Genomic DNA, 25656 nt, shown 5'->3' with positions numbered 1-25656 from the left:
CCCTCCCCCGCCATCCTCCCGAGGGGCGTGGGCGCGAGGCGGGGCCTCGAGGGTCCCAGCATGTTCGGCTGCGAGCGGGGGCCTGAACGGCTGGCTCGGCTGACTGACTGACTGACGGTGTATGTGTGTGTGAGAGAGAGAGCGAGAGCGCGTGCGCGCGCCGGAGAAAGCGGGAGAGGGCGCGAGCGAGCGTGTGTGTGTGTGTGTATTTGAGAGAGAGAGACGGGAGAGGGCCATGGCCGGAGCTCAGTGACTGACTGACTGACTGACAATAGGGACGAGGGAGAGCTGCCGCAGCCGCAGCGACAGAAGGCGGGGAGAAAGGGAAAGAGGCCGCTCGAGAAAACCTTCCGCAGCAGCAGCGGCAAGAGCAGCGCCCGCCGCCGCTTCTCCTCCCTCCTCCTCCTCCTCCTCCTCGCCGCACCCCGAACGAAGGCAGCTCGGGCCGCGCTCGCCCTCCTTCCCCGAGGCCGCCTCGCCGGGAATGTGAGAGAAGCCGCCGCCGCCTCGGCTACAACCGCAGCAGGAGGAGGAGGAGGAGGCCTCTCGGGCGGCCGCCGCCGTGTCGTTGGGGGGAAAGGAGGGCGGGAGCGGGCCGAGGGCGGCAGCGCATGGGACCGGAGGGAAAGACGAGGAGAAGCCGCCGCCGCTGATTCCCGAAGCCGCCAACGCCGCCCTGCGCTGGGGGAGGCCGCCGAGGCCTACCAGGCTGCCGCTGCTCCTGCGGCAGGAACCGCGCCGCGGCCAGAGAGAGGCGCAGGCACACGCGCGCCGGGCCGGCTCGCCCTCGCCGCCTCCGCCGGGGATCGGGGCCTTGCTCCTCCTGCTGCTGCTGCTCCTTTTTTCTCCTCCTCGTCTCTGGATTCTCTGCCGGGAGGGTTCAAGGTAACTTCCAGAGAGAGAGAGAGAGCAACCGCCCGGCCGCGCGTGTTGGGAGCGTTGAAGGGAAGGCGCGAGGGGATCGCCCCCGATCCGCCGGGACGAGGTGTCTCCCCCCCCCTCCGGTCACCCGGTGTCACCGAGGGGGTCGCTTCCGTCCCTCTCTGCCCGCCGGTGTTTCCTCCCCGCATTGCCTCTGACAGCCGGTTGCTCCGCAGGCGCCCAAACGCCGCCTCCCCGCCGCCCCCCTCGCTTAAAAATAATAACGGTAATCCCCGGCTTAAGCCTGCGCTGGCCCAAGGGGGTGAGAAGGGAAAGCGGGCGGTGGGGAGGGGAAGGGAAGGCCACGCTGGGATATTAATAACACCGCCCCCCCCCGCGGGCGCGCAAACACAAATAAATAAGATCTACAGTATTTCTGCGTGATTATGTCCAAGGAAGCAGCCGCCCGCCGCGGGGAGGGAGATCCGAAAGAGATCTTGTCCTCTTCCGCGCCCCGCGTTGCCTGCCGACTGTCGCCGGGGCTCGTCGGGTTGGAATTAGACCCTTAACGAAGCGGGAAAGGGGGGGGGGGCGTTGCTAAATTTACAGCCGAGAAGGGCCGCCAAAAGCTTCTTGCTGACACAATGATCCCGCCGTCGAAAGGATCTGCTTGAGGGCTTGTCCATTAATACGGTTAGCCGTTCCATTTTGAGACGCCGCGAAAATATTCCAGGAGAGATGGAGACGTAGTCCTAAAGGGTTGTTGACAATGCTAGGATAAACCCCTGCCTAGCAGGCCCGGAAACCTCAGAGTGCAGCACCACCAGCCTTTGCATGCTTATTCAAGAGTGAGAGCCAGGTTTCCCTCTGAGTAAGCATGCTTTGCATTGGGCTGTGAGTGCAGGGGTGTTTTTTTGAGTTTCGGGTTCCCACCTGAGGACCAATAACATCCTTGTTGTTTGTGTGGAGCTTCTCTCAAATATGGCTTACAGGCTAGTTTTATACATCTTCAGTTTGGAAAACTGTGGCCTTACATCTTCATGGTATATTTAATATTTTAATTTTTCATATTTAAATTGATAACCATAATAACACAGTATCATTAATCTTTTACGAGCAAGCTGTGTTATTCAGGATAACAATGCCGCAACGGCCATGAGAACGATAAGTTGATAAAAGTATGGATTGTTGTAGATAAAGCTGCTCTCACTGCTGAGTGACAAGGGCTTGTGATTCCTTGTAGAGGTTGAGAGTACTGTAGTTGTTGTACACACACACCCCCTGTGCTTTTTACACAGCACTGGTCATCTTAAAAATCAACATGGAACTCTCATATATGAAAGTTCAACTTTTGGACTGACACAGGGCAATAAACATTTAAATCAATATTCAATGATATTTTATAATTGCAAAGGTCTTGTGTGTATAGCATAGTCCCATTGACCAGTAATGTGTCCTGTGTTGATTTCAGTGCCCACTATTTGCAGTATGAGATCTTGCTATTATGTTTGCTGCTATTTTAAAATAGTAAATCATAAGTAAAAAACTTTATTATTTTAAAAGAATATAATATGACATGTTTAAATAATCCATAATGGCAATATCTTGTGTTTCCTTACATGTAAGGAGAAGGTGATGTAATTTTAAAAAATTGATCTACTTAGTGAGGTTGTGGGTTCACAGGGGTTCATTAGTTTTAGGGTTTCCTGGCTTAGGGCAAGGAATTGGACTACAACACTCCTAGCACTTCCCCCAATTTCAGAGACTCAAGAAATGGGAAGCAAAAGAAAAAGGGAATTGCAGGTTAGCACCATAGGTAATGGACATGATACATCTTTGACTAACTGAACTCGGTGTCAGACTCACATTGCCATTACATAACTTTCATTACATGTAAATACTTAAATGAAGTATAAAATATCATCAGATTAATTTAGGGGTATCTGGAATATTGTATTTATGCAATAAGGACTGAAAGGCTCATTATTTATTTCCAGAAACGATTCCTAATAGAGTTCATGCTACCCATTTAAAGATGTTGTGAATTTGCTTTCCGTGTATTGCTTGCATAATTGCTATGATGCATGAAGGAGAACTTAAAAATATCATCAAAAAGAAAAAAAGTGAATTGGAGCAAAAATGAGAAAAATAAAGACTGGTGCAGCTGCATATATGTACAGTGGTGCCTCGCAAGACAAAAATAATCCGTTCCGCGAGTCTCTTCGTTTTTTTTGTCTTGCGAAGCAACCCTATTAGCGGATTAGCGCTATTAGCGGATTAGCGGCTATTAAAGGCTTAGCGGCTAAAAGGCTATTAGCGGCTTAGAAAAAAGGGGGGGAGCGGAAAAAAAACGGAACACTCGCAAGACGTTTTCGTCTTGCGAAGCAAGCCCATAGGGAAATTCGTCTTGCGAAGCAGCTCAAAAACGGAAAACCCTTTCGTCTAGCGGGTTTTCCGTCTTGCGAGGCATTCGTCTTGCGGGGCACCACTGTATGCTCATTGCACTGGACTCTTTATTATTGTGAGATTCTCATTGCATGTATCTTGTCATACTAGGACTGGATGGACCAATGGACAAATTGGATTGCCCTCTAAGTCAGTTTCCCAAACTAAACTCTGCAGTTAGAGACAGATTTCTTGCTAGTATGATCTTTAAGGGGCAGTGAAGTTTGTGTGTAATATTTATTGGAAAAATTCTTAAAGATCTTTGTTCCTTTCAGTAGGGATATGTCCTCAGCACCAACCACTCCTCCATCAGTGGATAAAGTAGACGGATTTTCTCGGAAGTCCGTCAGAAAAGCCAGGCAGAAGAGGTCGCAAAGTTCCTCCCAGTTTCGGTCTCAGGGCAAGCCTATAGAGTTAACTCCACTGCCTCTGCTAAAAGGTAAGGCTCTACCAATCTTCATCAGTTGGAAAACAATGTTTTAATTATAAATAAGTTGTGGAAGAGTCAGATAATAGTTGCTGTTTGCAGAAAGAAAACAAAATAAAAGAATTCCTTCTGGTAGCACCTTAGAGACCAACTAAGTTTGTTATTGGTATGAACTTTCATGTGCATGCACACGAAAGCTCATACCAATAACAAACTTAGACATCATCTATGAGTTTAAAAAGACGCCCAGCCAGTTGCTAAAGGTCAAGTGTGGGAGTGAGAGGCCTGATCCAACTGGGATCCTGCCACAGAGGGAATGGGGTGTCAACCTTTGGCCTGACCCCTCCTGCTGGGGTTCAGATCTGGACTGGGCCCTCTGCTGCTTGCTGTTTTCTTGGCAGTGGGCCCCCACTTGCTCCAATGGGAGGTGTGTGCCCCACACCATGCAGGTACAGTAGGCCCAATCTGGATTGGGAACAGGGAGGCAAAGAGTTAAAACCCCCTAATCCCACCACCTAATCTTGTGCATGCACACGAAAGCTCATACCAATAACAAACTTAGTTGGTCTCAGGTGCTACTGGAAGGAATTTTTTTATTTTGTTTCGACTACAGCAGGCCAACACGGCTACCTACCTTTATGCAGAAAGAAAGTTCACACTGGATTACAGTGAACTATTTAACTGCTCTATAGGTGTGTAATGTATGTGTAAATTCTATTGATGCTTATGTTGAATAACTGATTGCCAGTTCTGTTTATCATAATGTAGTTGCAATATTAGCAGACAGTGCATGTGCTGGGAGTTTAGTGGTTGATCACACAGCCTGATTATTTTCTGCAGCATTTAAGCTTTGACAATTTCTGCAGTTTCATTAGGAATCTGGACCATTGAAAAATCAGGGAAGCTTTTGTATATATTCTCTACCTTTCTCATTTTTATTGTTGGATCTTTTCAGCCTACCAAAAGTGTGCAAACATGGAAAACAGACGCTGTGTTTACTAACAGATAATTCTAGTAACTTGTACTGTAGTATGAAATGTTTAATTTTGGAGCTGCCAACTTTGTTTTGTTCTGCAGCTGCTTATATTTTCTGTTCCTTGCACTTAGTCAACTTGCAATTAGCAAGGTATGGAATACTCAGGAATTTAACAAACATGGGTTTGGGCTGCCTTGGGTGCAATGATGGAAGAAAGGCTAGCTATAAATGTAATAAAATAAAATAAAAACCCTGTTTTATTTGAATAGCAAGTGGAATTTGTCAAGCATGTGCCAGAGCAGGCTTTATGAAGGACAGATGAACATATTCCATGTGACTGACGTGAGGCCTTGTCCAGGCAAACTTTGTTGTGAACCTTCAGGCCAGGCTGCATTAAGAGGGACTGGGTGACAGAAGCTTGGTCATGCTATACTTAGCTACATTTAAACAAACCTCACATAGGGTAGAGGAGCTTGCAGAACATGTAATCTTGGCTAATGCCATTTAGCTTGCCCGAGGCCTAATAAAACCAAGCGGGCTTCCCTCTTCTTCCTCTGAAAGTAGATTAACAATGAGTGAAGTTGGGAAGCACATGACAAGTTAAATACACCTTGTATGTTTTTGAGTATGGTTGACAAAGTGAACTTGAGTACTCATCTTCTCCATTGTGGTCATTCATTGATTCACCTTGTGAAGAGCTACTGTGTTAGACACATGACACTTGATTTCTTAAAAATGTCAGGTACCAGTAACTCGAAAGTTAAGGCAAGAGTTCATATGGGCAAGGGAGGATATGGCTTGGCTAAATAGGCCAGGTATCCGATGGGAAATAGTTGTGGGAGGCCAAGAACAGGGACATAGAATGTTGATCATGTTCATTCTCAGAAATGAGTTGCCCAGACTAAGTTTGTGCAGGGTAGGCTTTAGAGCTATATAATGCAAATTAATAATTAAAAAAATGGAGAGCAGGAATTGGAGTGGGATTGGCTCTCCTGTATTACCTGACTCTCAAACTCAGCAGTGCCTGTCAGCCTGATCTGAAATACTGTAACGAGGTTTCTTGAGTGACAAGCAGCTATAGTGGCACAAGGGCCAGAGGAATTGGTTCCTGTTCCTGCAGGGCTCCTGAATAAAAGCTCCTCAGCACCTGATACAAGAAGTGCTTGGCCACGACTCCAGATTCCATCCAGACTGATGCTCCTTTCTAAAAATTCTCATCAAGAATCTGACACAAAAACTTGAGTTTTCAGTTCCATAATTTCCTAATAATCTGAGTCCATCATCAGCCAGCACTGTTCTACCAAAACAAAAATGTTCTTCAGTGTGTTGAATTACCTGACTTTCCAAATATTTTTGACGGCCTGTGTGGCATTTTGGTAAACAAATCAGTGTTGCATTTCAATATTAATAGAATCTTTTCAAAGCTTATGGGTCTGCAACTTCAGTTGCATTTTGCATGGTATGTGACAACATTGAAAGTGTATGATCACAGGGAGGTTGACTTGGCCGTTAGGTGGTTATAAAAACTTTGGCAATTCACAGATCAAATGGTGGTTAAATGTGTTAAAGTTTTAGGCTAGTTGAACTACAGTTCAAAGGGAGATGTTAGTTCCAATTACAAAAACCCAGATTGTTTAGTTATTATGAATAGGGGAAACAATATTTTAAATCGGCTATTATTTATAGCTTGCTGTAGTTGACAGAAATTGAACTGGGTCCTTCTGCTTGCAATGGATGATATGACTGACAGATCTATGATCTCTCATTGTGCAGATATAAATTTATGTCTGTGATGTATAAGAGATCAAATAATTACTTTCAGATTTTGCTTGGAACTTCAGGGATAGCATGTATGTAAAGGCAATGGTTTTAAAACATGGATATAGTACTGGCCAGGAGATTCCTTCTCATAACTGTGGAGTTCATGTGTACTACGTAGGGCTGGGCAACAAGAAATACACAGCATTAGTTATTGGAAGGCACCATGATACAATTTAAAAAGTTGGCTGCCCATCTACATAAAACATTATTGACATTGTGGGAAATTTGACCATGCTCAATTGACTAGCTTCTCAAACCTTTACAGACATCAGAGGGGTGCAGGGGCTCTCAGATGCAGGTGCTGGGCTGCCTCCACCTTCCCCGACCCCAGCCCCTTTTCTGCCTGATTGCCTTCAGGTGGTGTAGGGGCTCTGATACTGAGGTGGGGGCTCCTTTGAACTTTTCCCTTGAGGGGAGCGGAGCCACACACCCCTCAATGGAAAAGTGTGAAGGAGCCTCCACTTCCTCAGCTAAGCAGCCCTGATCCAGCTCCTGCTCCCATGCAAGGAGGAGCAGGATGGGGCTCTCTCAGCTGGGAAGGAAGGAGAAAGCTGCCCCATCTCACTCCTACTACAGTGGTACCTCTAGTTACGAACTTAATTCGTTCCAGAGGTCCGTTCTTAACCTGAAACTGTTCTTAACTAGAGGTGTGCCCTCGCTAATGGGACCCTCATGCTGCTGCTGTGCTGCCAGCACACAATTTCCGTTCTCATCGTGGGGCAAAGTTCTCAACTCGAGGTAACTCTTCTAGGCAAGCAGGAGCAGGGTCGGGGATCTCTCAGCTGGGGATCTCTCATGCTCCCCAGCTGAGCAGCCCCCATCTCGCTTTCAGCCCTCCAGATGCTGGGCTGAAAGCGCCTCAGGTCCCGCCTGAGAACTGAGCCAGTTTCTCCCAGTGCACTGCCTACTGGGGCCAATGCAGCTTGTTTCAACATGGCGGTTTATCGCCAAACTGCAATGTTTTGCTGGTGATACATCACATTGTTGAAAACCTAACATCGCCCAGCCCTACTCTGGAGCAATTTCTGAGCATATTTGAGGGGCTACAGCAGGGAGATGAGAGCTAGAAGTCCCATTGTGCAAGCAGGTGGACATAATTTAATGTCTCCTCATATTTAGTACAAAACAATGGAGCTCTTAATTATTATTATTGGAAGAAACTTGTAGTCTGAAATGGTAAACTTAAATATCCGTGTAATGTATACGTTTCTGAGAATACTTTTTTAAATAAATAAATCCACAGAAGATGAACTGGTTGATAAAATAATTGGAAAATAAGCAGAATGTGGTCACATCAGCCTTCAAGCTTGCAATGTATATGAAGAGCACATTGTCTGTGGTTGGCCTTTGTTCTATTTAGAATATTATTCTTTGGTCATGTAATAGGAATACTGAGTTTCATGTGGTGTATAATTTTTCACATGCCTGTAATGGAGGAACTCATTATACAGTTACAGGACTGAGAAAATGTTTCAGATTTCTTGATACCAGCACTACATTGCACAAGGGTGAATAAATATTTAATAATTGTGTTTATATATTGTATTTCTTAAGTGTTCAGAGCATGTCACATACTTAACAGGGCTGCTGTAAGGGTTACTGAGATAATGTAGGACTGTATTTGTATCCCCGTACTGCTTGGGGGGACCTAGGCTAAGAGAATTGTGATTTGCTTAGTTTAAGGCAACCTAGCAAATTAATGGCTTGTAGTAAGATTTGAATGGGGACTTCCTTAGTCATAGTTCTGTCCCTCTTAAAAATTTGAAAGTTAGTTTAACAAAGTGCCTAAGTGCTAGCAGAACATTACCTGGAGGTGTGTCCCCCCCCCCCCTGATTTCTTCATCTTGGACTTTTAATTTTTTGTACGGAAACTCCCGATGGGCTAAATATAGATCAATTCAGGGCTTTTTTCAGCTGGAACTTACCGGAACTCTATTCTGGAATGAAACATTTTGTTAAGTAAAATGAAAATAGTGTGTTCATATCAGACAGGGTTTAGATGCAGATGTGGGAGGTGCTGTGGATGGGGTGGGTTTAAAATTACCTAATGAATGGGAAGATTTGAAGTGGGGATTTCTGATTTGTAGTTTAGTTTGTGTAGCCACTGTGCTACATGAATTTTAAAAAAGGTTTCTGAGTTTTGGCCGTTTGCTTCCCTTCTGTGAGATGGTGATGTTTGAACCCATATCCCTGGAGGCATAAAGTAAGAAAGGCGTCTGGAAATTTATTGTTCTCAGATTTCATATTGGCCCGATTTGGACACAGCATTGCATACTTCAGCGAACTGCGAATGAGAGTGTTGCCCATATGTCTTCTCCCAAGCCACTTCCCTTTGTGGGCCAGCTTTACAGCACTGATCCCAGTTATCTGAATTACAGTTCCCCGTTACATCTGAAATGAGAAACGGTGGTTTAACGATGGCTTATTAGGGTGGATCTGTGAACCGTGTCTGCAAAGGCCCTTATTCATGTATTTCCAAGGTTTCAACGATCTTGGATTTAATACCTTGTTAACTACTTTGATTTGTATTTTAGCAAACTTAAACCTAGGTGCTCATCATGGCCAGTCATTTCTGTAGCTGCAAATTTGTAAAAATACACTTCAATGGTCTTACTCCTTCAAATGTTTTATTCAATTTACCAGTATATTACTCTTGTTCATAGCTTCTATCTATAGTCTTGCTTCAGTATTTGTATTATTGATCTATACATTAGAGAGAGGTATGAATTACTATAAAGATTTATAAAGATTATAGGTCTTACCCAAACTGTTGTTTGTTCTCCTTCTGAGGCTGCTTTAGAATTGGCCTAGGGTAGGGTTGAGACAGTCAAGTTGCCAACAGTTATTTACCATGATCTTAGCAAATAATTCCCTTTTGTTAGTGACAGCCTTTTTATTAAAAAAAACCCCAAGATCTATAATGAAAGGTAGGCTGCCACACTCATAAGGGCATTATTGACTGCATACAAATATATGGCCATGGTAAATACCACCCACCCACCCACCCACACACCCAACATATCTAAAGTTAGCTTTTAATAATGGTTTTTGACAGTTTCTAAAAGCTTCTCTTTTCCTGTGAAAAGACTGCTTTCATCATAAATTTAGCTTTGATAATATTACTGTGAGATGCATTAATCATGTTTGTTGCCATAGTGAACAAGTATTAAGCACTATAGAAGTTATCTGATAGAGGCAGTGGAAGGTTTTGTGAAACATGACATTAAACCATGGTTTAAAACAAGCTATGGAGGAAACAAACCATGATCTTGGGTTTGGGGTAACACAGATCTTTAATAAAAATATTTTTTTTAAAAAAACCCCAAAACAAATAAAAGAGCAGACTGGCGTATTTTGTCTGCAATGGGAATGTCTTGAGCAGCCTGCATCAGCATGCTCTTTGTTCACATCAAACCATAGTTCAAAAGAAACCATCATGCAGGGCTATCTGAGCAGTGGCACTGCATATGTTGTCTGATTCAGTTTCCATCAGCCCTGCCAGCATGATGGGTGATAGTTTAGGGGATTATGATAGAGGACCAGCAACATCTGGAGTTTAGCTATCCCTGATTACTCTGACTTGTGGACCAGGCCAGTACCTGTCATGTGCTTGTTCATGATTAATTATAAGTGAGACCTGCAAGGAAATGGTTCTGTGTGGTGTGCTCCTTTTCAGGGTTCTAGCTATGCCTTTTAGGCTGCATCATTCAATTTCCTCAAGTTTTCTGCTAACCATCTCAACTGGTCTTTTTACCCCTCCCCTTTTTAGGGTCCCCCCCTCCAGTTTTTAATTACTTATGAAAACAATTGAGTTCCCCAAGCTTGCTGATATCTGGCTCTTTCGCATGTGGCACTTCTGGCTCAGCACTCAATTCTCCAATTGAGTTTACCATTATTTATTTATAAAAGTATTTCTGTAATACCGTATCATAAAATATCAGGGCAGTGTACAGCATTAAAACATAAACACCGTTAAAAACAATACAGATAATCAAGAATTAAGAATTAAACAGCTACACAGGCCTGCCATTATAAAAAGGTTCAGAGACGCCTGAAAGTGAAATGCCTGTTGATTCTGTGCTGGAAGGATGTTCTGCTGCATGGGACCAGCGGCATTAGATGCTAGTTGGACTTCCGCAACACATGTGGCAATTATATTTGTTTATTTGATGATATTGTATTCGTATATATGGTGATATTCGTAAGCTAATTCCAGAGCAAAATTGCAGAGTTAAAACCATTAGTAATACCGTATTTTTCTGTCTATAAGACACCCCATGTATAAGACACCTCCTATTTTTGGGGACTCAGATTTAAGAAAATGGGAGATGTATCCGCGTATAAGACGCACCCTATTTTTTGACATTATTTTTTAGGGAAAACACCTAGTCTTATACACGGAAAATTACGGAAATTCTCCCCAGGGTCAATAAAAGGCTGAAGACATAGCTAAATTAAAATGGCATGGTGGAAGTGATTAATGTTAGTTTCATCACTTTAGATAAAGGATTTTGCACTAAATGTGGGGCTTTGTTTATAAAATAAGGGAGGTAGATTTGATACATACAGGAGGAAATCGAGGGAATAGACAAATGCTTAGGAAGTAATGACTTGTGTAATGCAACCTTCTTTGTAATGAATTATCTGAGTAACATGAAGAGCAGGAGTTTGCAACTTGGAGGGTTGGTGGAGAAGGCAGACAGATGACATTGGATAATGACAAGAAGAAAGAATGGGCAGGGTGAGAATATTTGTCTTATTCTCAAACAACCCATGGTTCTATGAATCCCCAGGTTGCGATGCAAAAGTGAGCCTTGGAGTCATTTGGGCATTAGTCTCACAGATTTAGATATCTGCACTCACTGGTAGATTCATGGAAATAGTCCCATCTTGCCTGCTTGTCTTTCACCTGACCAGAGCAGATTGTAAACTTCACCTTGTTAATAAAAACCATTTTTCTTTCCTCTGTTAGCAAGTGCAGTGCATTGAGATAGATTTAAACTTTGACAATGTATTTAAAGGGGATTGGTAAATACATGATAAAAGGTCGTGATGGAAATGTATTGTTGGTCTGCAGGTCTGGAAGGTGAGTCTGTGTGCCAAAGTTTGAGAACCACAGATTAAAGCGCAGGAAACTTTCCAAAGCAGAATGTTGTATAGGTAGACCGTTTGTTAAGGGGGAACCTGCAGGGAGCAGTTGTGAATGGCACTCAAACAGCTCTTGAAGTTAGGGCTGTGATTTACTCACTAGGTAAGTTGTACAACTACTCAGGGGGGTGGTAGTAATTTGCCTCTTAATGCTATCATGCTAGTCTGAATATGGATCGGCACAGGTGGCGCTTTTGACCTCCTGCCAGAACATCATTGATTTAGGTGGAACTCTGGGTAATTAAAGGACTAATAATTGTGTCAGGAACAAGAATTATTATGTAGACTGAAAAGTTAATGTCAGAGGTAGTTTATTGAACTGGGGGATTCATCCCTATTTGAACCTTGTATTCCAAAAAATAATACAATGCTTCAGGATGTTCTCTCATCTTGTAGAGAAATAGTTCATATTCTTGTAGCTATCTTTTATACATTTCTGAATTTGTCTCCTGTGAAATATTGGTTCACTAATGCTAAAATTCCTGAACAAATGCTACTAAATTATTTTTTAATATACTTTACATTAGGTTTTTTTACATAGGTTCTGTGCTTGTCCACTTACTTTTGTAAGTCCTACTGAGTTCAGTGGGACATATTCCCAGTTATTCTTGGTTGGAATCAGAAAAGTGCGAACAGAACTCTGCTTGCATAGTGAGGCTTTTCCATAACTCTCCTTGGTGCAACTTCTAGTGCTCCTTAAGCATGAGCACCAGAACTTGAACTGGGCCCAGATGGATACAGACAACCAGCATCATTCTTGAAGAATAGGACTAATAATTCCTTTATTAAATTTCTATCCTTTCCTTCCTCCCATTGGAGCCCAGGGTGACAGTGCTTCATATATCCACATCAGACAATTGTAGCCAAATTCTCTCTGCAAGTGTTCCAGATTATTTTCAAGGGCAACTTCATGTTCAACAACAACATCACAGTAATTCATGTGGAAATTACCAGATTATGAAGCACTGTAACGAATCTATCCCCATCCAGGAACCTCTAGTTCTCTCATGGTAGGTGCAACCGGTCTGGTATAGGAGGAACAACACGATTCAGTTTCACCCATTTTGATACCGAATCCAGACAGTGTTTCAGTACCTGCTCCTTTCTCAGTAGACTGATGACGGGGAGAAGTAGAGCTGAGTGTCATCAGCACACTGATAGCACCACACTCCAAACTCTTGGAGTCACTTTATAAAAGCATTGGGCTTGGGGGATGGAATCTTGCAAAACCACACAACTCTTATGCTGAAATCCTACAGTGAGCTTTCTGTAGCTGACCCTGCAGGTATGAGCAGAACCACCTTGACACTATGCTTCTTGCTTCCCAACCTGCAGAGCCAGTCCAGCAAGATGCCATGATCAATGGTACCCAAAGCCACCAAGCAATTAAGGAAAATCACACTCCCCCATGTCTCTCCTTTCAAAGGTTGCCCATCAACACTCTTTCAGTGACAGACTCTCGCCTGAAGCCAGATTGAGATGGGTCCAGATAAATAGTTTCAAGGTCTCTTCCAGCTCTGTTATTCTGCCTGGATGTTACGGGTGGTTGCCATCCTGCTCCAAGGTAGCAGTGAAGTTGAAACAAACCACACAACTGAATACCATATCATACCATATCAATAGTACCTAAATAATGCATCTATTAAGGGCAGTTTCACAGCAATAGAAGACAATGTGTTCTGCACCCCTGCATAGTTTTTTCAAATTTGAGCAGAGGGAAGTATACATTTGGGCCCCACCTGGTGATCTTAGAGGTTGGCAGGATGGGCATAAAGTATTTCCCTCAAGTATTCTGGGCTTGATGGCTCACATTATTAGCTCATTAATGTCCCACATTTATGGGCCATTTTTCGCATTATATTTCATTGAATGCCCAATTTTATTATTTTTATTACTGTTGTTATTATTTATTAATTAAATTGATAAACCACCCTTCATCCAAAGATCACAGGGCAGTTTATAGTATAAAAAGGGTGATTTACAGAATATGTCAAAGAGTACAGAAATGGTCTAATAACAAAGACATAATAACAATTTCAACAGAGCAAAAACAAGAAAACATAGTGGAATTAAGGCAAAACATCATATAGACAAGAGCTGTTAAACTGGTTGCTTAAAATAGGTGGGAATAAAGGTAAAAATATGAGAATAACGACCAGGGATTAATCAACTTTCAGTTGTGCTATAATGCTGTTTCCTCCTTGCAGATTAAACCCAACTGGCATTTAGGAACATCTAGTGCAGATAAAAGTCATATAGAAGCCATCCAGCCCCCTGCAATACAGGAATCTCAGCTAAAGCATCCATGACAGATGGTCATCTAACTTCTGCTTAAAAACCTCCAAGGATGGAGAGTCCACAACCATATTTTGAAATTTCCTGTTCAAAACTTTTTGTGAATAATTTGATACTCTTGAGGTATAAAAGAGTTCAGTGATGTGAGGCCCCTGAAATATGCCTAATGGCTGCCCTAATTTGGAAACCAAAGGAGTAAAGGAATCTGTGGCTGGTCAGTCTGTAGGATACTTGTATTTTACTGGCTACCTTTTGATGATGAATTCCATAAGTATTGTGGGAAGAAATACTTTGTGTGTGTGTGCATCCTAAGCCTATTCAACATCTGTATTCATTGGATGAGTGAATTTTCTGGTGTTAGAAGTTCATTTATCCCTTCAGTTTTGCCAAAACTAATTGTATAAGCCCCTCTTATGAATCCTTTAAGTAGTTAGGTTCTATTTAAATGAAAAAGTCTTAACCCCTTCAGCCCTTCTTTGGAGGAAGGTTATGTTTTCTTTTCCCGTGTTCTATACTTTGAATTTCATCTGCCATTCTTTTGCCTTTTCACATGGTTTGAAGTATCCACTGCCGATTGGATGGCCTCAGTATTCACCCTTGACTCATTCTCACTCATGAATATTAAGTTACACTGGTTCCAATGGAAACAGCCTAGTTTTTGCAGTTCTCTGCTTCTTGTTTTTAAACCAGTTTACTGATTTCACACAATTCATATCACAACTTGCCATCTTCTTCCAGGCATACCTCATTTTATTGTGCCCTGCTTTATTGTGCTTCACACATATTGCCCCTTACAAAGACATGGGTTCAGGGGCAGGCAGCCCAGCCACTTCCAGGGCAAGGAAGCCCCCTGCAGCCTCACTGCCCCTCTTCTGGCCACAAGGGTGGAGCTGCCTAGGGCTGAAATTGGATTTCCCCCTCCTGCCCCTGCAGCCAGGGAGGTGGGACTGGTTTAATAGACTGCAATATAGTGTAAACATAACTTTTAGATGCACTGGGAAACAAACAAACAAACAAACAAACAAACAAACAAACAAACAAACAAGGTGTGACTCGCTGTATTGCGATATTCGCTTTATTGCAGTGGTCCAGAACCGAATCTGCAATATCTTCAAGATATGCCTGTACAAAGTTTCTTAGGTGCTTTTGGGGAGGGATTTTGTAAAAAAACCGTTTGAAAACCCAAATATATAATGTCTACCACTCACCACATCTAAAAGTTTGTTGACACTCTCAACAAATTCTAAAAGGTCCCTTTTCAGAAGCCATGCTGATCCTTTCTTTAGCCTTAATAATGCTTCCCAGCAATATAACTGGAACATCACTAGGCTCACAGGGCCTGTCGTTTCCTAGATTCATCTGGATTTAAAAAAAAACACAAATCGGTGTTGTGTTGGCTGCCTTCCAATCACTTCTGATAAGGACTTTGCCAGCTTTTTAACTGAAATATGTAAATCAATTTCACTTTTGAGTTTAAGAACTCTTGGGTGAATGCCACCTGGACTAAGAGACTGACTACTTTTTAATTTGTCAATCATTTCTAAAATGGCATCCTCTCACCTCCATTTAACATAGTTCTTCAAATGTACTCCCTGAAAACGATTCAGGAATGTGTATGTCTCTAACATTTTCTGCAGTGACTTGTGCAAAAGAATTCATTTAGTTTCTCTACAGTTTCCTTTTCTTTCAGCATTCCTTTTTAAACCTTGTCATCCAACAGTTTTACTGCTTCTCTGGCTGGTTTTCTGATGCATTCTGTGTGGCTCACAGACCCTGTTAGAATCCTGGGAATCCCAGCTTTCATTTAAAAGCTGTCATGCTTGCAAAGATAAGCTTTAAAATGTGATGATGGCATATCCTTTGAAAACTGCAAGCCAAATAAAAAAAGCACCACAAATGATCCTTTCAGACCTTGCTGTTTCTAAGATCATATATGTTTTCAGATTTGAAATTCCTATAATACCATAGTTGGCTCATGGTTTTCTCTGACGCCTGAGTTGGGTAACTGTAGTAATTGCTAAGCAGGATTGCCAATGCATAATTTCACATCGTGGTTCGTGAGTTTGCAGAATATGGTTGTAGTGTACTATGGAAGTAAGTGGAGAGTAGGAAATGTGATGCCTGAATTGGGCTCATACATATGGGTAGTTAGAGTACAGTTTGTGGGGGACTTGTTGTTGGCATTCATCTGTCTTGAGAGACAATGAGATGCACCTCCGGAGCGTTAGCAGAACTGAAGTTACTTAAAATGCCACACCTCATAGCCACAGCATTCCTGCTTTACTCTGCTGTTTGAGTGTGCCTATATCTTTGGATATGTTTCTCTGCTGCATGCCGGGCCAGAAGATTTATGAATGTCCTGTGCTGCACTCCACAAGGAAGATGCCCGGGGAGGTTTGTCTCAGTCCGGGGTCTGTGGGTGCCCCCCAGGCGTGTTCTGACAGTGACTTCCCTGGAGGCACAAGCCTGAGTCGTGTGTACTGATGGGCTGCGTAGAGTACAAGACCTCCCCTCTTGGCTTCACTGATGTGGTCCAGAGCAGAGCAATACATTTGGCACCAGCTTGGCTGCAAGAGCTGCTAAAAGGAGTTGTACAAGGCACCATCCAGCTACCTTAGGGACTCCACTCTGGATTTGTGTAGGGTTTACTCCCTAGCCCTTTCTTCTCCCGAAGATAGCCTGCAAAGAAGTGGAAGTTTCAGATCAGAGTCTTCCTTTTAGATAGGCTACTTTCCTAGGTTGACAAATCCCACCTGCCCCTCACTTCCCTCTACAGCAGTGATGGCCAAACTTGGCCCTCCAGCTGTTTTGGGATTACAACTCCCATCATCCCCTAGCTAAGAGGACCAGTGGTCAGGGATGATGGGAATTGTAGTCCCAAAACATCTGGAGGGCCAAGTTTGACCATGCCTGCTCTACAGCATGTGCAGAAACTGCCTTATTGACCATTTGACCCATTATTTGTCTCATCCATTCAATCTGCTGGAGCCTGTCTTCACATACAGGGGAAGTTCCTAACTCATCAGGTGTTCGAGAGCCATTGGCTACCCTCATCTAGTTTAGCTGGCCAGTAGAAGCCATTACCTGGAGTGTGGCCTCTGTCACATGTTGACCGCTTCTAGGAGCCTGAGTGCAGGGTAGGGACCAAAGGTGGACAGTCTACCCCAGAAGAAGAATGACGCATCCCTCACTAGAGGTAGTTGGTGTTGTTTAGTCGTGTCCGACACTTCGTGACTCTTGTCTTCCACTGCCTCCTGGAAAGAGGTAGTGCTCCTCACCTAACACCCCATACACCCCGGTAGGGGACTTAGGAGTAAGATAAATGGATGGGGAACCATATAATCAGTAGGCTGTGTGTTTCATTTCTGCCTCTCTTAAGTCCAGAAAGAAATGATGTTAGGAACGCAGCAAGCTGCCTTATACTGAGCCAGTCCATCTAGCTCAGTAGTGCCTACATTGACTAGCTGTGACTCTCCAGGATTTCAAACAGCCATTCCTCCCAGCCCTACCTGGAGATGCTGGGGATTTAATCTTGGACCTTCTGCATGCAAGGTGGGTGCTCAACCCCTGGGCTATGTCCCTTCTGCTACTCTTGATTATTTTTGGGGAGGTGGATTGTAGCAGTTCCGAGTTGTCCATGAAGCAGAAGGAACTGAATCAGATTCTTTCAAGAATGTGGTCTTTAAATATTGGGATAAGAATAGTAGCTGGTTTGTGTATCCATAACCTGATGTTCAGGCATGAAGCTGTTGTTGTTGTTGTTGTTGTTGTTGATTTTCTGACAAAGGTTGAGTTGTATCACAGTGGCTGGCAAGATAAAAACATTCAGTGATTGGGAATTAGCCAACACTTTGTGAGTGGTTGACAAATTTGGGAAACAAACATTTCCTTTCTTCCCAAGTCCCAGGAAAGCCTCTCCAGAGGATTGGTGAGGTGGGGAGGAGGAGGGGAAGACACACTTAATCATGCATTGTGGGCCGAGTTGTATAGGACAACAGTAGAACCACAATATACTGTTTGGCAAGAGAAATGTATTAATCATATTTGGTGGCTAATTTAGAGACAGCAATTGGACATTCCTACATTTCAGTTTGTGCTGTATTGTCCAAATGGCAATTATTATTTAGGATTATGGCATTAGTTGTAATCCCTTTTTATTTTCCTCTCTTTCCCTGTTACCTCTTACCACTTTTCTTTCTTAATTCCACAACCTTTGCCCCTTTCAAGGTTTTAAAATCATCTTCTTTAGTTGTAGTGATTAAATGCAGCCACTAGAGTGTGACATGTTTTTTAACCTTTGAATCATGCCTAAAACACTTACACGAGGTTAGTATTTTCAAAGTAGTCATATGTTGTGTGTGTGTGTGTGTGTGTGTATATATATATATATATATATATATATATATATATATATATATATGTTGGAGAAGTATATATGTTGGAGAAATGTGTAGTATACTCCCTTTGTTGACTTCTTAATGAAGAAGCAAATGTTGCTTACTATGAAAAATGTACAGCTCTTTAGAGATAATATTTAAGTCTTAAGTCTGTGATAAAGTATTTTGGACTACAACTCCCATCATCCCTGACCATTGACTATGGTGGCCCAGACTGAATTGCAGTCCAAAACAATTCAAGGGCTCTAGGTTGGGGAAGGTTGTTGTGGACAAAATTGAAAAAGTTCTGTTGAGGAATCTTTCATAATAGTCAGCTGGCAGAACCTGCTATATGTGGGAATCATGCTTGTTCTTGAGGTGTGGAATGTTGGAAGAAGTCAGGTGCCTTTGATGAGTTGAAGGTATGGCCAGAAATGTCTTTAGGGACATCATGTGTAAGAATGGCTCTGAACACAGATGAGAGGTATGTTGGAATTAGATTAAAAACTTGCAAATGATAAAAAAAATGCAGCAGGATCAACTTCTCCCACAATCATCCTTTTATTCAGGTTTGTGTCTAAGGACTGTTTCACGTGTCTGGTTGTACTCATTGAGGAATCGTGGAAAAGCCTCGGTTGTGATTGATATTCCTATTTGTTAACACTGTTTGCTGCACTGTTAGTTTTAGGCTTATATGATTAAAAAAAAAGTTTTTCAAAGAAGTAATGTATGTCAAAGCCATTAACCTTTTATTTTTGTAAGAAAATGCTGCCCATTTGGCAATACAGCCGTGTTGTTTTTTTAATGAGAGAATTGAGTTGGAGATCAGGAAGGGAGAAAAGTAGGATTTGCAATTAGGAGGGAAGATGGAAGAGTAAGATATATTCACAGGCTTTGCAGACACCTGAAAGACTGGACTGTTTTGGAAGCTTAGGAGGGCATGATAATTTTTTCCTTAATGAGGATTTTTTTAAGAGCCAGGTAAAGCGTAGGAAGCAGAAAATCCAGTTTGGAACACATATGTCAGTAGGAGTGAATGAAAATGTCAAGGCTGAACTGATGGGGAAAAGGAGCGATGGAGTGGGGGGTAAAAACTGGGAAATTCCAGCAGCTACAATGTGACCAGGGCATAGGTAGTGTTTTAATGCAGAAAATATCTTTTATTCTTTTTTTTTATGTGTTCCAGGGATTGGTCATTGACATTGAAAACAGATGTCAGGAGTGAGCTCTAGTATGAATTAAACCCTGCCCATAATCAAGGATTATAGAGGGTGTTCTGGAGCACTCTGTTTGCTGTGGCATTCGGCCAGAGCAGAGGCAGCCTGACCAGTCCCAGAGTGAACTGAAGGTTTCAGTGGCTGCAGCAGATTGAGAGGGAAAGAACCAGAGCTTTGTCTCTTTCCACCTGCCTTTGCTGCTCATTGGGCTCCTCTTCTCCTCCCCTTCCCACCTGTTTCTCTTCTGCTTCTGCTTTTCCCTATTAACCAGCTCATGCTGTGGAATTATTTGTATCATCACAACTTCTAAAGTATTTTCCAAAGTGGATTTGATTTAAATCAAATCGATTTAAATCACAATTTAAATCACTAGTCAGTAAGACTTGATTTAAATCATCATCTGAATATTTACAACCAGATGAAGGTTTCATTTTTGGAATAAAAAATTTTTAGACTAGTTTACTGATTTGGTTATGCTGTTAGAACTGCATAGAAAGATAGTTATGAAATTATTGTGAGGTTTAATAAGTTAACTTTATAATTTGACAACATTTCTGCTGTATTGGAAGGAGAAAAATAAATAATCATTTCCTTAATAACAATTTAAACAATTTATTTAACTAAAACACTAACATTATAGCATATGTACCCATGCTTGTTAACTGATGTGGTTAGAGACTTTATTGTATGGACAATGTCAGGCGAGCCCTGGGAAGAAGGGCCTGGAACCAGTGAACTCTTATTAGTTGACTGGCAAGCACTTGAAGGTCTTGCTAAGGGACTTACAGATCCCAGTTACTGTTTCTGCACACCCCCTCCCTTTGGATTTGCTTTTACATTCAGGTGCCTATTCTGTACAGTTAAGTGTCAGTGCAGTTGTTGGGACCCAGTAGGTTTGGGAAGAGGGTGCCAGCCCTGAAGTGCCTTCAGCACTTGCCTCAAGTCTGAGCTGCAGAGACATGCAACTGACTTCCACAATTATTACACAAAGTTCCCAAGACTTGTGGCGTATTCTGCTTACAAGGTTGCACTTTCATTTTTACTGTTTCACACTTTTAGCTACTTGTGCAGCTCTTGTTGTTGTTTAGTCGTTTAGTCGTGTCCGACTTTTCGTGACCCCATGGACCAGAGCATGCCAGGCCCTCCTGTCTTCCTGTGCATCTCTATTCCACTCCAAACAATCTATTCATTGAACCTCTTGTAATTTGGCATTTCAGAGGTATGGGGTTGATTCTCTGTATATAAATTTGCAAAGGAACAATGGGATTAAGGGTCCCCCCCAACTCTGTATGTTTATTTTATAACGTTTTTCCTGTGAAGAAAAGTCTTGTTATCTCTGCAGACACAAATTCACGCTTTTGAGAACTGCAAAAACAAGCATCTGTGGTAATATCTTCTCATTAGAAAAACTGCCCCAAATAATCTTACAGAAACCTCTGGAAGAGCATGACATTGTGAACGGATTAATGGAATTCATTTACCAAAATTTTTAAACGTTGCATATAAAGCCTCATGCTACATAATTAAAAACAAATCCTTATTTCCTCATGAATAAAAAACATTTTTTTAAAAAAAAACACGATTTATTTTTATCCACCCTGGTATTTTCACATGTTGCTAATTCAGTGTAATCGTTCATAAGTAATAGTTCTCAGCATTCTGCTGATATGATTTGAGGTTGTAAGATAATGTTAACCCTCAACATATTGTTTCTTAGAGCAGTTACAGTGGTGCCTCGCAAGACGAAATAAATTTGTTCTGCGAGTCTTTTTGTCTTGCGATGTTTTTCGTCTTGCAAAGCACGGTCCGTCGCAACTGCGCCTCTTCAAGCGGCTTTAAGAAGAAAGCGAACAAACTCGCAAGACCTTTTCGTCTTGCGAAGCAAGCCCATAGGGAAATTCGTCTAGCGAAGCAACGCAAAACCCGAAAAACCCTTTCGTCTAGCGAGTTTTTCGTCTTGCGAGGCATTCGTCTTGCGGGGCACCACTGTATATGGGGTAGACCAGCAGGAGAACTGAAGCACTTCCTCCTTTCTGTCTATCTTGGATAAGGAAAACTGATTCCTTTCCTTGGGCGCTGGGTAGGTAATCCTTTTCAGCCTGAGAGCCACCCTGAGGGTAAACCAACCCTCTTAATTCTGGCATATGGACAGTCAACCTTGCCATGCTCATATGCATACCAGATTCCCTCCCCGCCACCCCGCAAACACTGGGCTAGGAAGAGGTACTTCTGCTCCTAGCCAAGTGCTGCAGTGAGGAAGAAAAGCAGCCAGACCAGCGTTCTCCTCTTCACCCAGTAATGCAAGAGAAGTGCTCCATTTATATTGGAAAAGCACACCTGCTTCTGGTGTGTCATGATTGCAAGAAGCTCTTAGAATATGGGAAGAAGAAAGGAGCTCTCCTTCCTATTTCCTGAACCTCTAAGACCAGTGACGCCGCACCAGAGGGAGAAGCGGGACTTTTCCAAGGTGCAGAGAAGTGCCTGATATTGGCAGAGGGCTGGCAGGCCGCTAGAAGCAGCTTTGGAGGCTGGATCAAGTCTGTAGGCTTATCAGCCCACCCATATGCTATAGAAAACATGTAGCTGCAAACATCTGAGAATAAAAAATGATAAACGTAAATAAAACAACACAAACCTTTAAAAGGATAGGACAAATTCCAGAAGAATTGCATTTGTGTCTTTTTTTGGTCTTTTTTAAAAAAATGTGTTTTTAGTATATTCGTAAGTTTAAATACATAACACATTTATGATTTTGTTGCTCTTGGAAATCAGAGGCCAGAACTTACAATATTCATCTTGTCATCTTTTGTTACTTAATTGTCTGATTTAGCCCCTCCCCTTAGTTTGATATGCAGAAATGTAGACCTTAGAATGAATTCTGTGTTGTACACATGTGAGGGTGACAGAAGGGTTGAAGATGTTCTGACAAAGACAAATGGTATTTGGCATGAGTTTGTTCTGAAAATTTGACGAAGACAGTAATATAACTTGCCCATGATTCTCCTGTATGAAGCCATGTCTGTTTTCTTCCCTGTGGCTAGCTGTGTTAAGAACTCTTCAAAGGTAATAAACAGTGTGACTGTATTTGTTCAGGCTAAGTGGAATTATAAAATAAGCTTTTTGAACCTAAAAATTGATGCGTTAGGTTATGTGTGGTGTGGTGTAGCTGGGTTTTTCCTTTCTAGAACATGTCTACTGTAACAAAAGTACAGAAAATTGTAAACAGCTGTTTCCCCACTTCATTTCTAATACATTTGTCTTTATAAATTTATGTTTGGATTAGGCATTTCTGTTTCAAAATATGCAAAATATTTCACAATTATTTTCAAGATTTCAGACGTAAAGAGGGAAGAAGGAAGGAGGCAGAATGAGACAGAGATATAAAACAAAGATTGATTTTGATTTACTTAGGGGTCTATTTCTGGACCCACATTAAAGCTACACACGTATTGAAAATAATATTATTTGTATTAATAATTCAGACATACCTTGTTCTTGCTGCCACTGTGTTCTCCTTCTCTTCCCAAGAAAGGGAAGAGTATGATTTGGAACAAGTTATTCTGTCCAGAGGATGAAAGAATGGTTGTAGATGAACAGTATTTCCCCAAAATTCTTCCTGAGGTTCTACTACTCCCACAATTCAGACTTTGAACAGTCGTTGTTGGGTTTCTTTTTTTACAAGAAACTTAAGACATCTTGTTACTGTTTGAATCACAAACTTTGTAAGTAAAATGGATATGCAGGAAGCAAGGTTGCATATGATTATGAAACACAAGCCATTTCTGTTGAATGATTGGTTAATTGAAATGTTGTATGTCATCCTGTTTGTGTGACAGGTAATTTTTTATTAGTCATTCCTTAATTATGAATTTATGCATGCAAGTACTGTGTTCACCTCCAAGTATATACACAGGAGAGGAAAGGATGGTGTTAACAGACGTATCGGCTGTTGGAGCCTAGCCTTATGAGCTTCTTTGGTGAAATATCATGATTCTTCTTTCATAATGGCTTTTTTTAAAAAAATGGATGTGACAGCTGGAACCATCAGTGGAGTAGATGAGCTGTTTACTCATTCCTGCCTCGCACACTGTTGTGCTTCCTAAACCTTTTTCTTGCCTTCTCATCTGAGAACATAGGCTTTACATTTTTGGCAGGTGAGAACATGCCTTGTTGATTTGACTGACAGCCGTGTTGGGCGTGACTTCGGGTGGGGGAGGGTTGGGACCCAACAGCCAGCTACCTTCCTGATACTTGAGATTAAGGGTATTGTGTATGTGTGTTTCCCCCCTTTCTCTTTTGTGGAGCTGGTTCTTGCCTAATTAGGAACTTAGCTTGTTGCTTAAATTGTTAAGTTCTTGGGAGGAAGGCAAGTGATGTGCCTCCCCACTCAACTGGGCAGAGTGGGATGGGGGGCAGTTGCAGTGCTTCTGGGTAAGGGGAGGTATGGTGTGGGAGGAGGGGCAAGCCAGATAAAAACATAAAGGTAAAGGACCTGGATGGTTAAAGCTAGTCAAAGATGACTATAGGGTACGGCACTCATATTGCTTTTCATGCCAAGGGAGCCAGCGTTTGTTTGCAGACAGCTTTCTGGGTCATGCGGCCAACATGACTTCTGGTGCAACCGGGCACCATGACGAAAGCCAGAGTGCACGGAAATGCTATTTACCTTCCTGCCACAGTGGTACCTATTTATCTACTTGCATTGGTATGCTTTTGAACTACTAGGTTGGCAGAAGCTGGGCTAGAGCAACAGGAGCTCATTCCATTACACGGATTCAAACTGCCGACCTTCCAGTCACATCCTGAGTGTATATCTGAACCTGATGTTGGGTAATCAGGACAGATGAGAGATTCTGCTAGTTTACTATCTGCTTTGCTGCCCAGCAGTCTCCACTGGGCGAGCTAATAGAGATGGTCTTGAGAACTCCCATACTGTTGGTTCTATGAGATTTGAGGTATCCATGCTGAGGCTGTCAATTCTGCAGCATGTGAACCAGGCAGGAAGAAGGTAATCTGAGAGCAAGGGATATTAATACCAGGAGCTTGTCATGCATGGATCATCTCCTATTGAGATTTAGGATTTCAACTGCTTTCCCCCTCTGCAGAGGTGTGCAACCAATCAGGGAGGTCTGCCCCCGGTGTCTGATGGATCCAGTTGGTTTCCAAACTACGCTTCGGGATTTTCTAACTGATAATGGATGTTATGGTTGCTGTAGCCCTGACAGATTTTTGGAATATGCAGATGAGCCAGCATGTTGACATGATCACTTATTGGAGCCCAAGTGGCTCTTCCTTATGCTTCAGAGCTTAGGGTAATGAAACAAGTATTGTTTAAACCAGTGCGGTCCAACTTTTTATACCAAGTGGGCAGCAAAAGTAGTTTGACATGGAACCCATGAGCCTCACAGTGCCTTGTCATGTGGGGGTGGGGGGAGCGAGGCCAAAATGTGACGCCCCCCCTGGCCATTCTGCTGCATTCCCAAAGCTGGGTAGGTGAGGCAGGAGGCTTTGGAAAGGAGATGTGAGGCTCTGGTAGGGTCCTAGAGCCCTCCTTCCTCCAGGAAAAGGTATGTCACACAAAGCGCTAGCTAGGCTTTGGGAAGGAGACTGGACTCTAGGATTCTGTCAGGGCCCAAATATTGCTGATGGCTGCCAAAAAAACAACCCTTGAGGGCCGCATGTGGACCACCCTGGCTTAAACACAATTGGAGACAACTGCAGTCAAAATAAGTGCTCATCAGGCCCAATCAGTGGCACAGGTCCGCACTTTAAAACTCTCTTTGTTTCGTTCGGGAGCTTTGCCTGCAAAAACCTCTTTACTGCTGAATCTGAGCATACGTCAATCCGTGGAAAACCTGAGTTGCCGTTTATTGCACTTCAGCTTTAAAGAGTGGGATTTCACGGGCAAAGCTCTGGGGTGAAAAAAAGAGTGCTCGCACCTGGAGCTTGAAATCATGGACCTGTGCCTGGAAAGCATGGCAGTTGGTATTTTTAAAGCTGTAGCTTCTGTACTCAGCCCTACTGTGGGGGTGTCTAGGTACAATGGGTTGTAGTTTTGAGAGTTCTGTAAGGATTCTTGTATATATTCTG

At 42.7% G+C, this 25656-nt stretch overlaps 1 protein-coding gene and 1 long non-coding RNA gene across 12 annotated transcripts in view; one reads left to right on the top strand and one right to left on the bottom strand.

The window, feature by feature from the left end:
• PPP2R5E (protein phosphatase 2 regulatory subunit B'epsilon) overlaps positions 1-25656 on the top strand; it is a 90970-nt gene that overhangs the window by 15346 nt on the left and 49968 nt on the right. For 2 of the 11 annotated variants that reach the window (XM_083518758.1, XM_083518753.1), the window contains exons 1-2: positions 54-885; positions 3585-3745. In XM_083518758.1, coding sequence (XP_083374884.1) covers positions 3589-3745 — 157 coding nt within the window. In that variant the 5' untranslated portion in view covers positions 54-885; positions 3585-3588. Of the gene's footprint in view, positions 1-13; positions 886-923; positions 1148-3581; positions 3746-25656 lie in introns of those variants that run through there. The other 9 variants (XM_083518751.1, XM_083518756.1, XM_083518748.1 and 6 more) reach the window with 7 other exon arrangements.
• Positions 8735-23269, bottom strand: LOC310685933. The gene is made up of 3 exons (XR_014515608.1): positions 23055-23269; positions 9293-9337; positions 8735-8921 (listed from the first exon to the last, which is right to left on the bottom strand). It is a non-coding gene; the product is annotated as an uncharacterized lncRNA (long non-coding RNA).

Source organism: Podarcis liolepis, assembly GCF_965112155.1.
Source record: "Podarcis liolepis genome assembly, chromosome: 1".
In the NCBI taxonomy this organism is placed as follows: Eukaryota; Metazoa; Chordata; class Lepidosauria; order Squamata; family Lacertidae; genus Podarcis; species Podarcis liolepis.
Note: the sequence above shows the minus strand (reverse complement) of the source record. Positions and strands in the feature narration are given on the sequence as shown.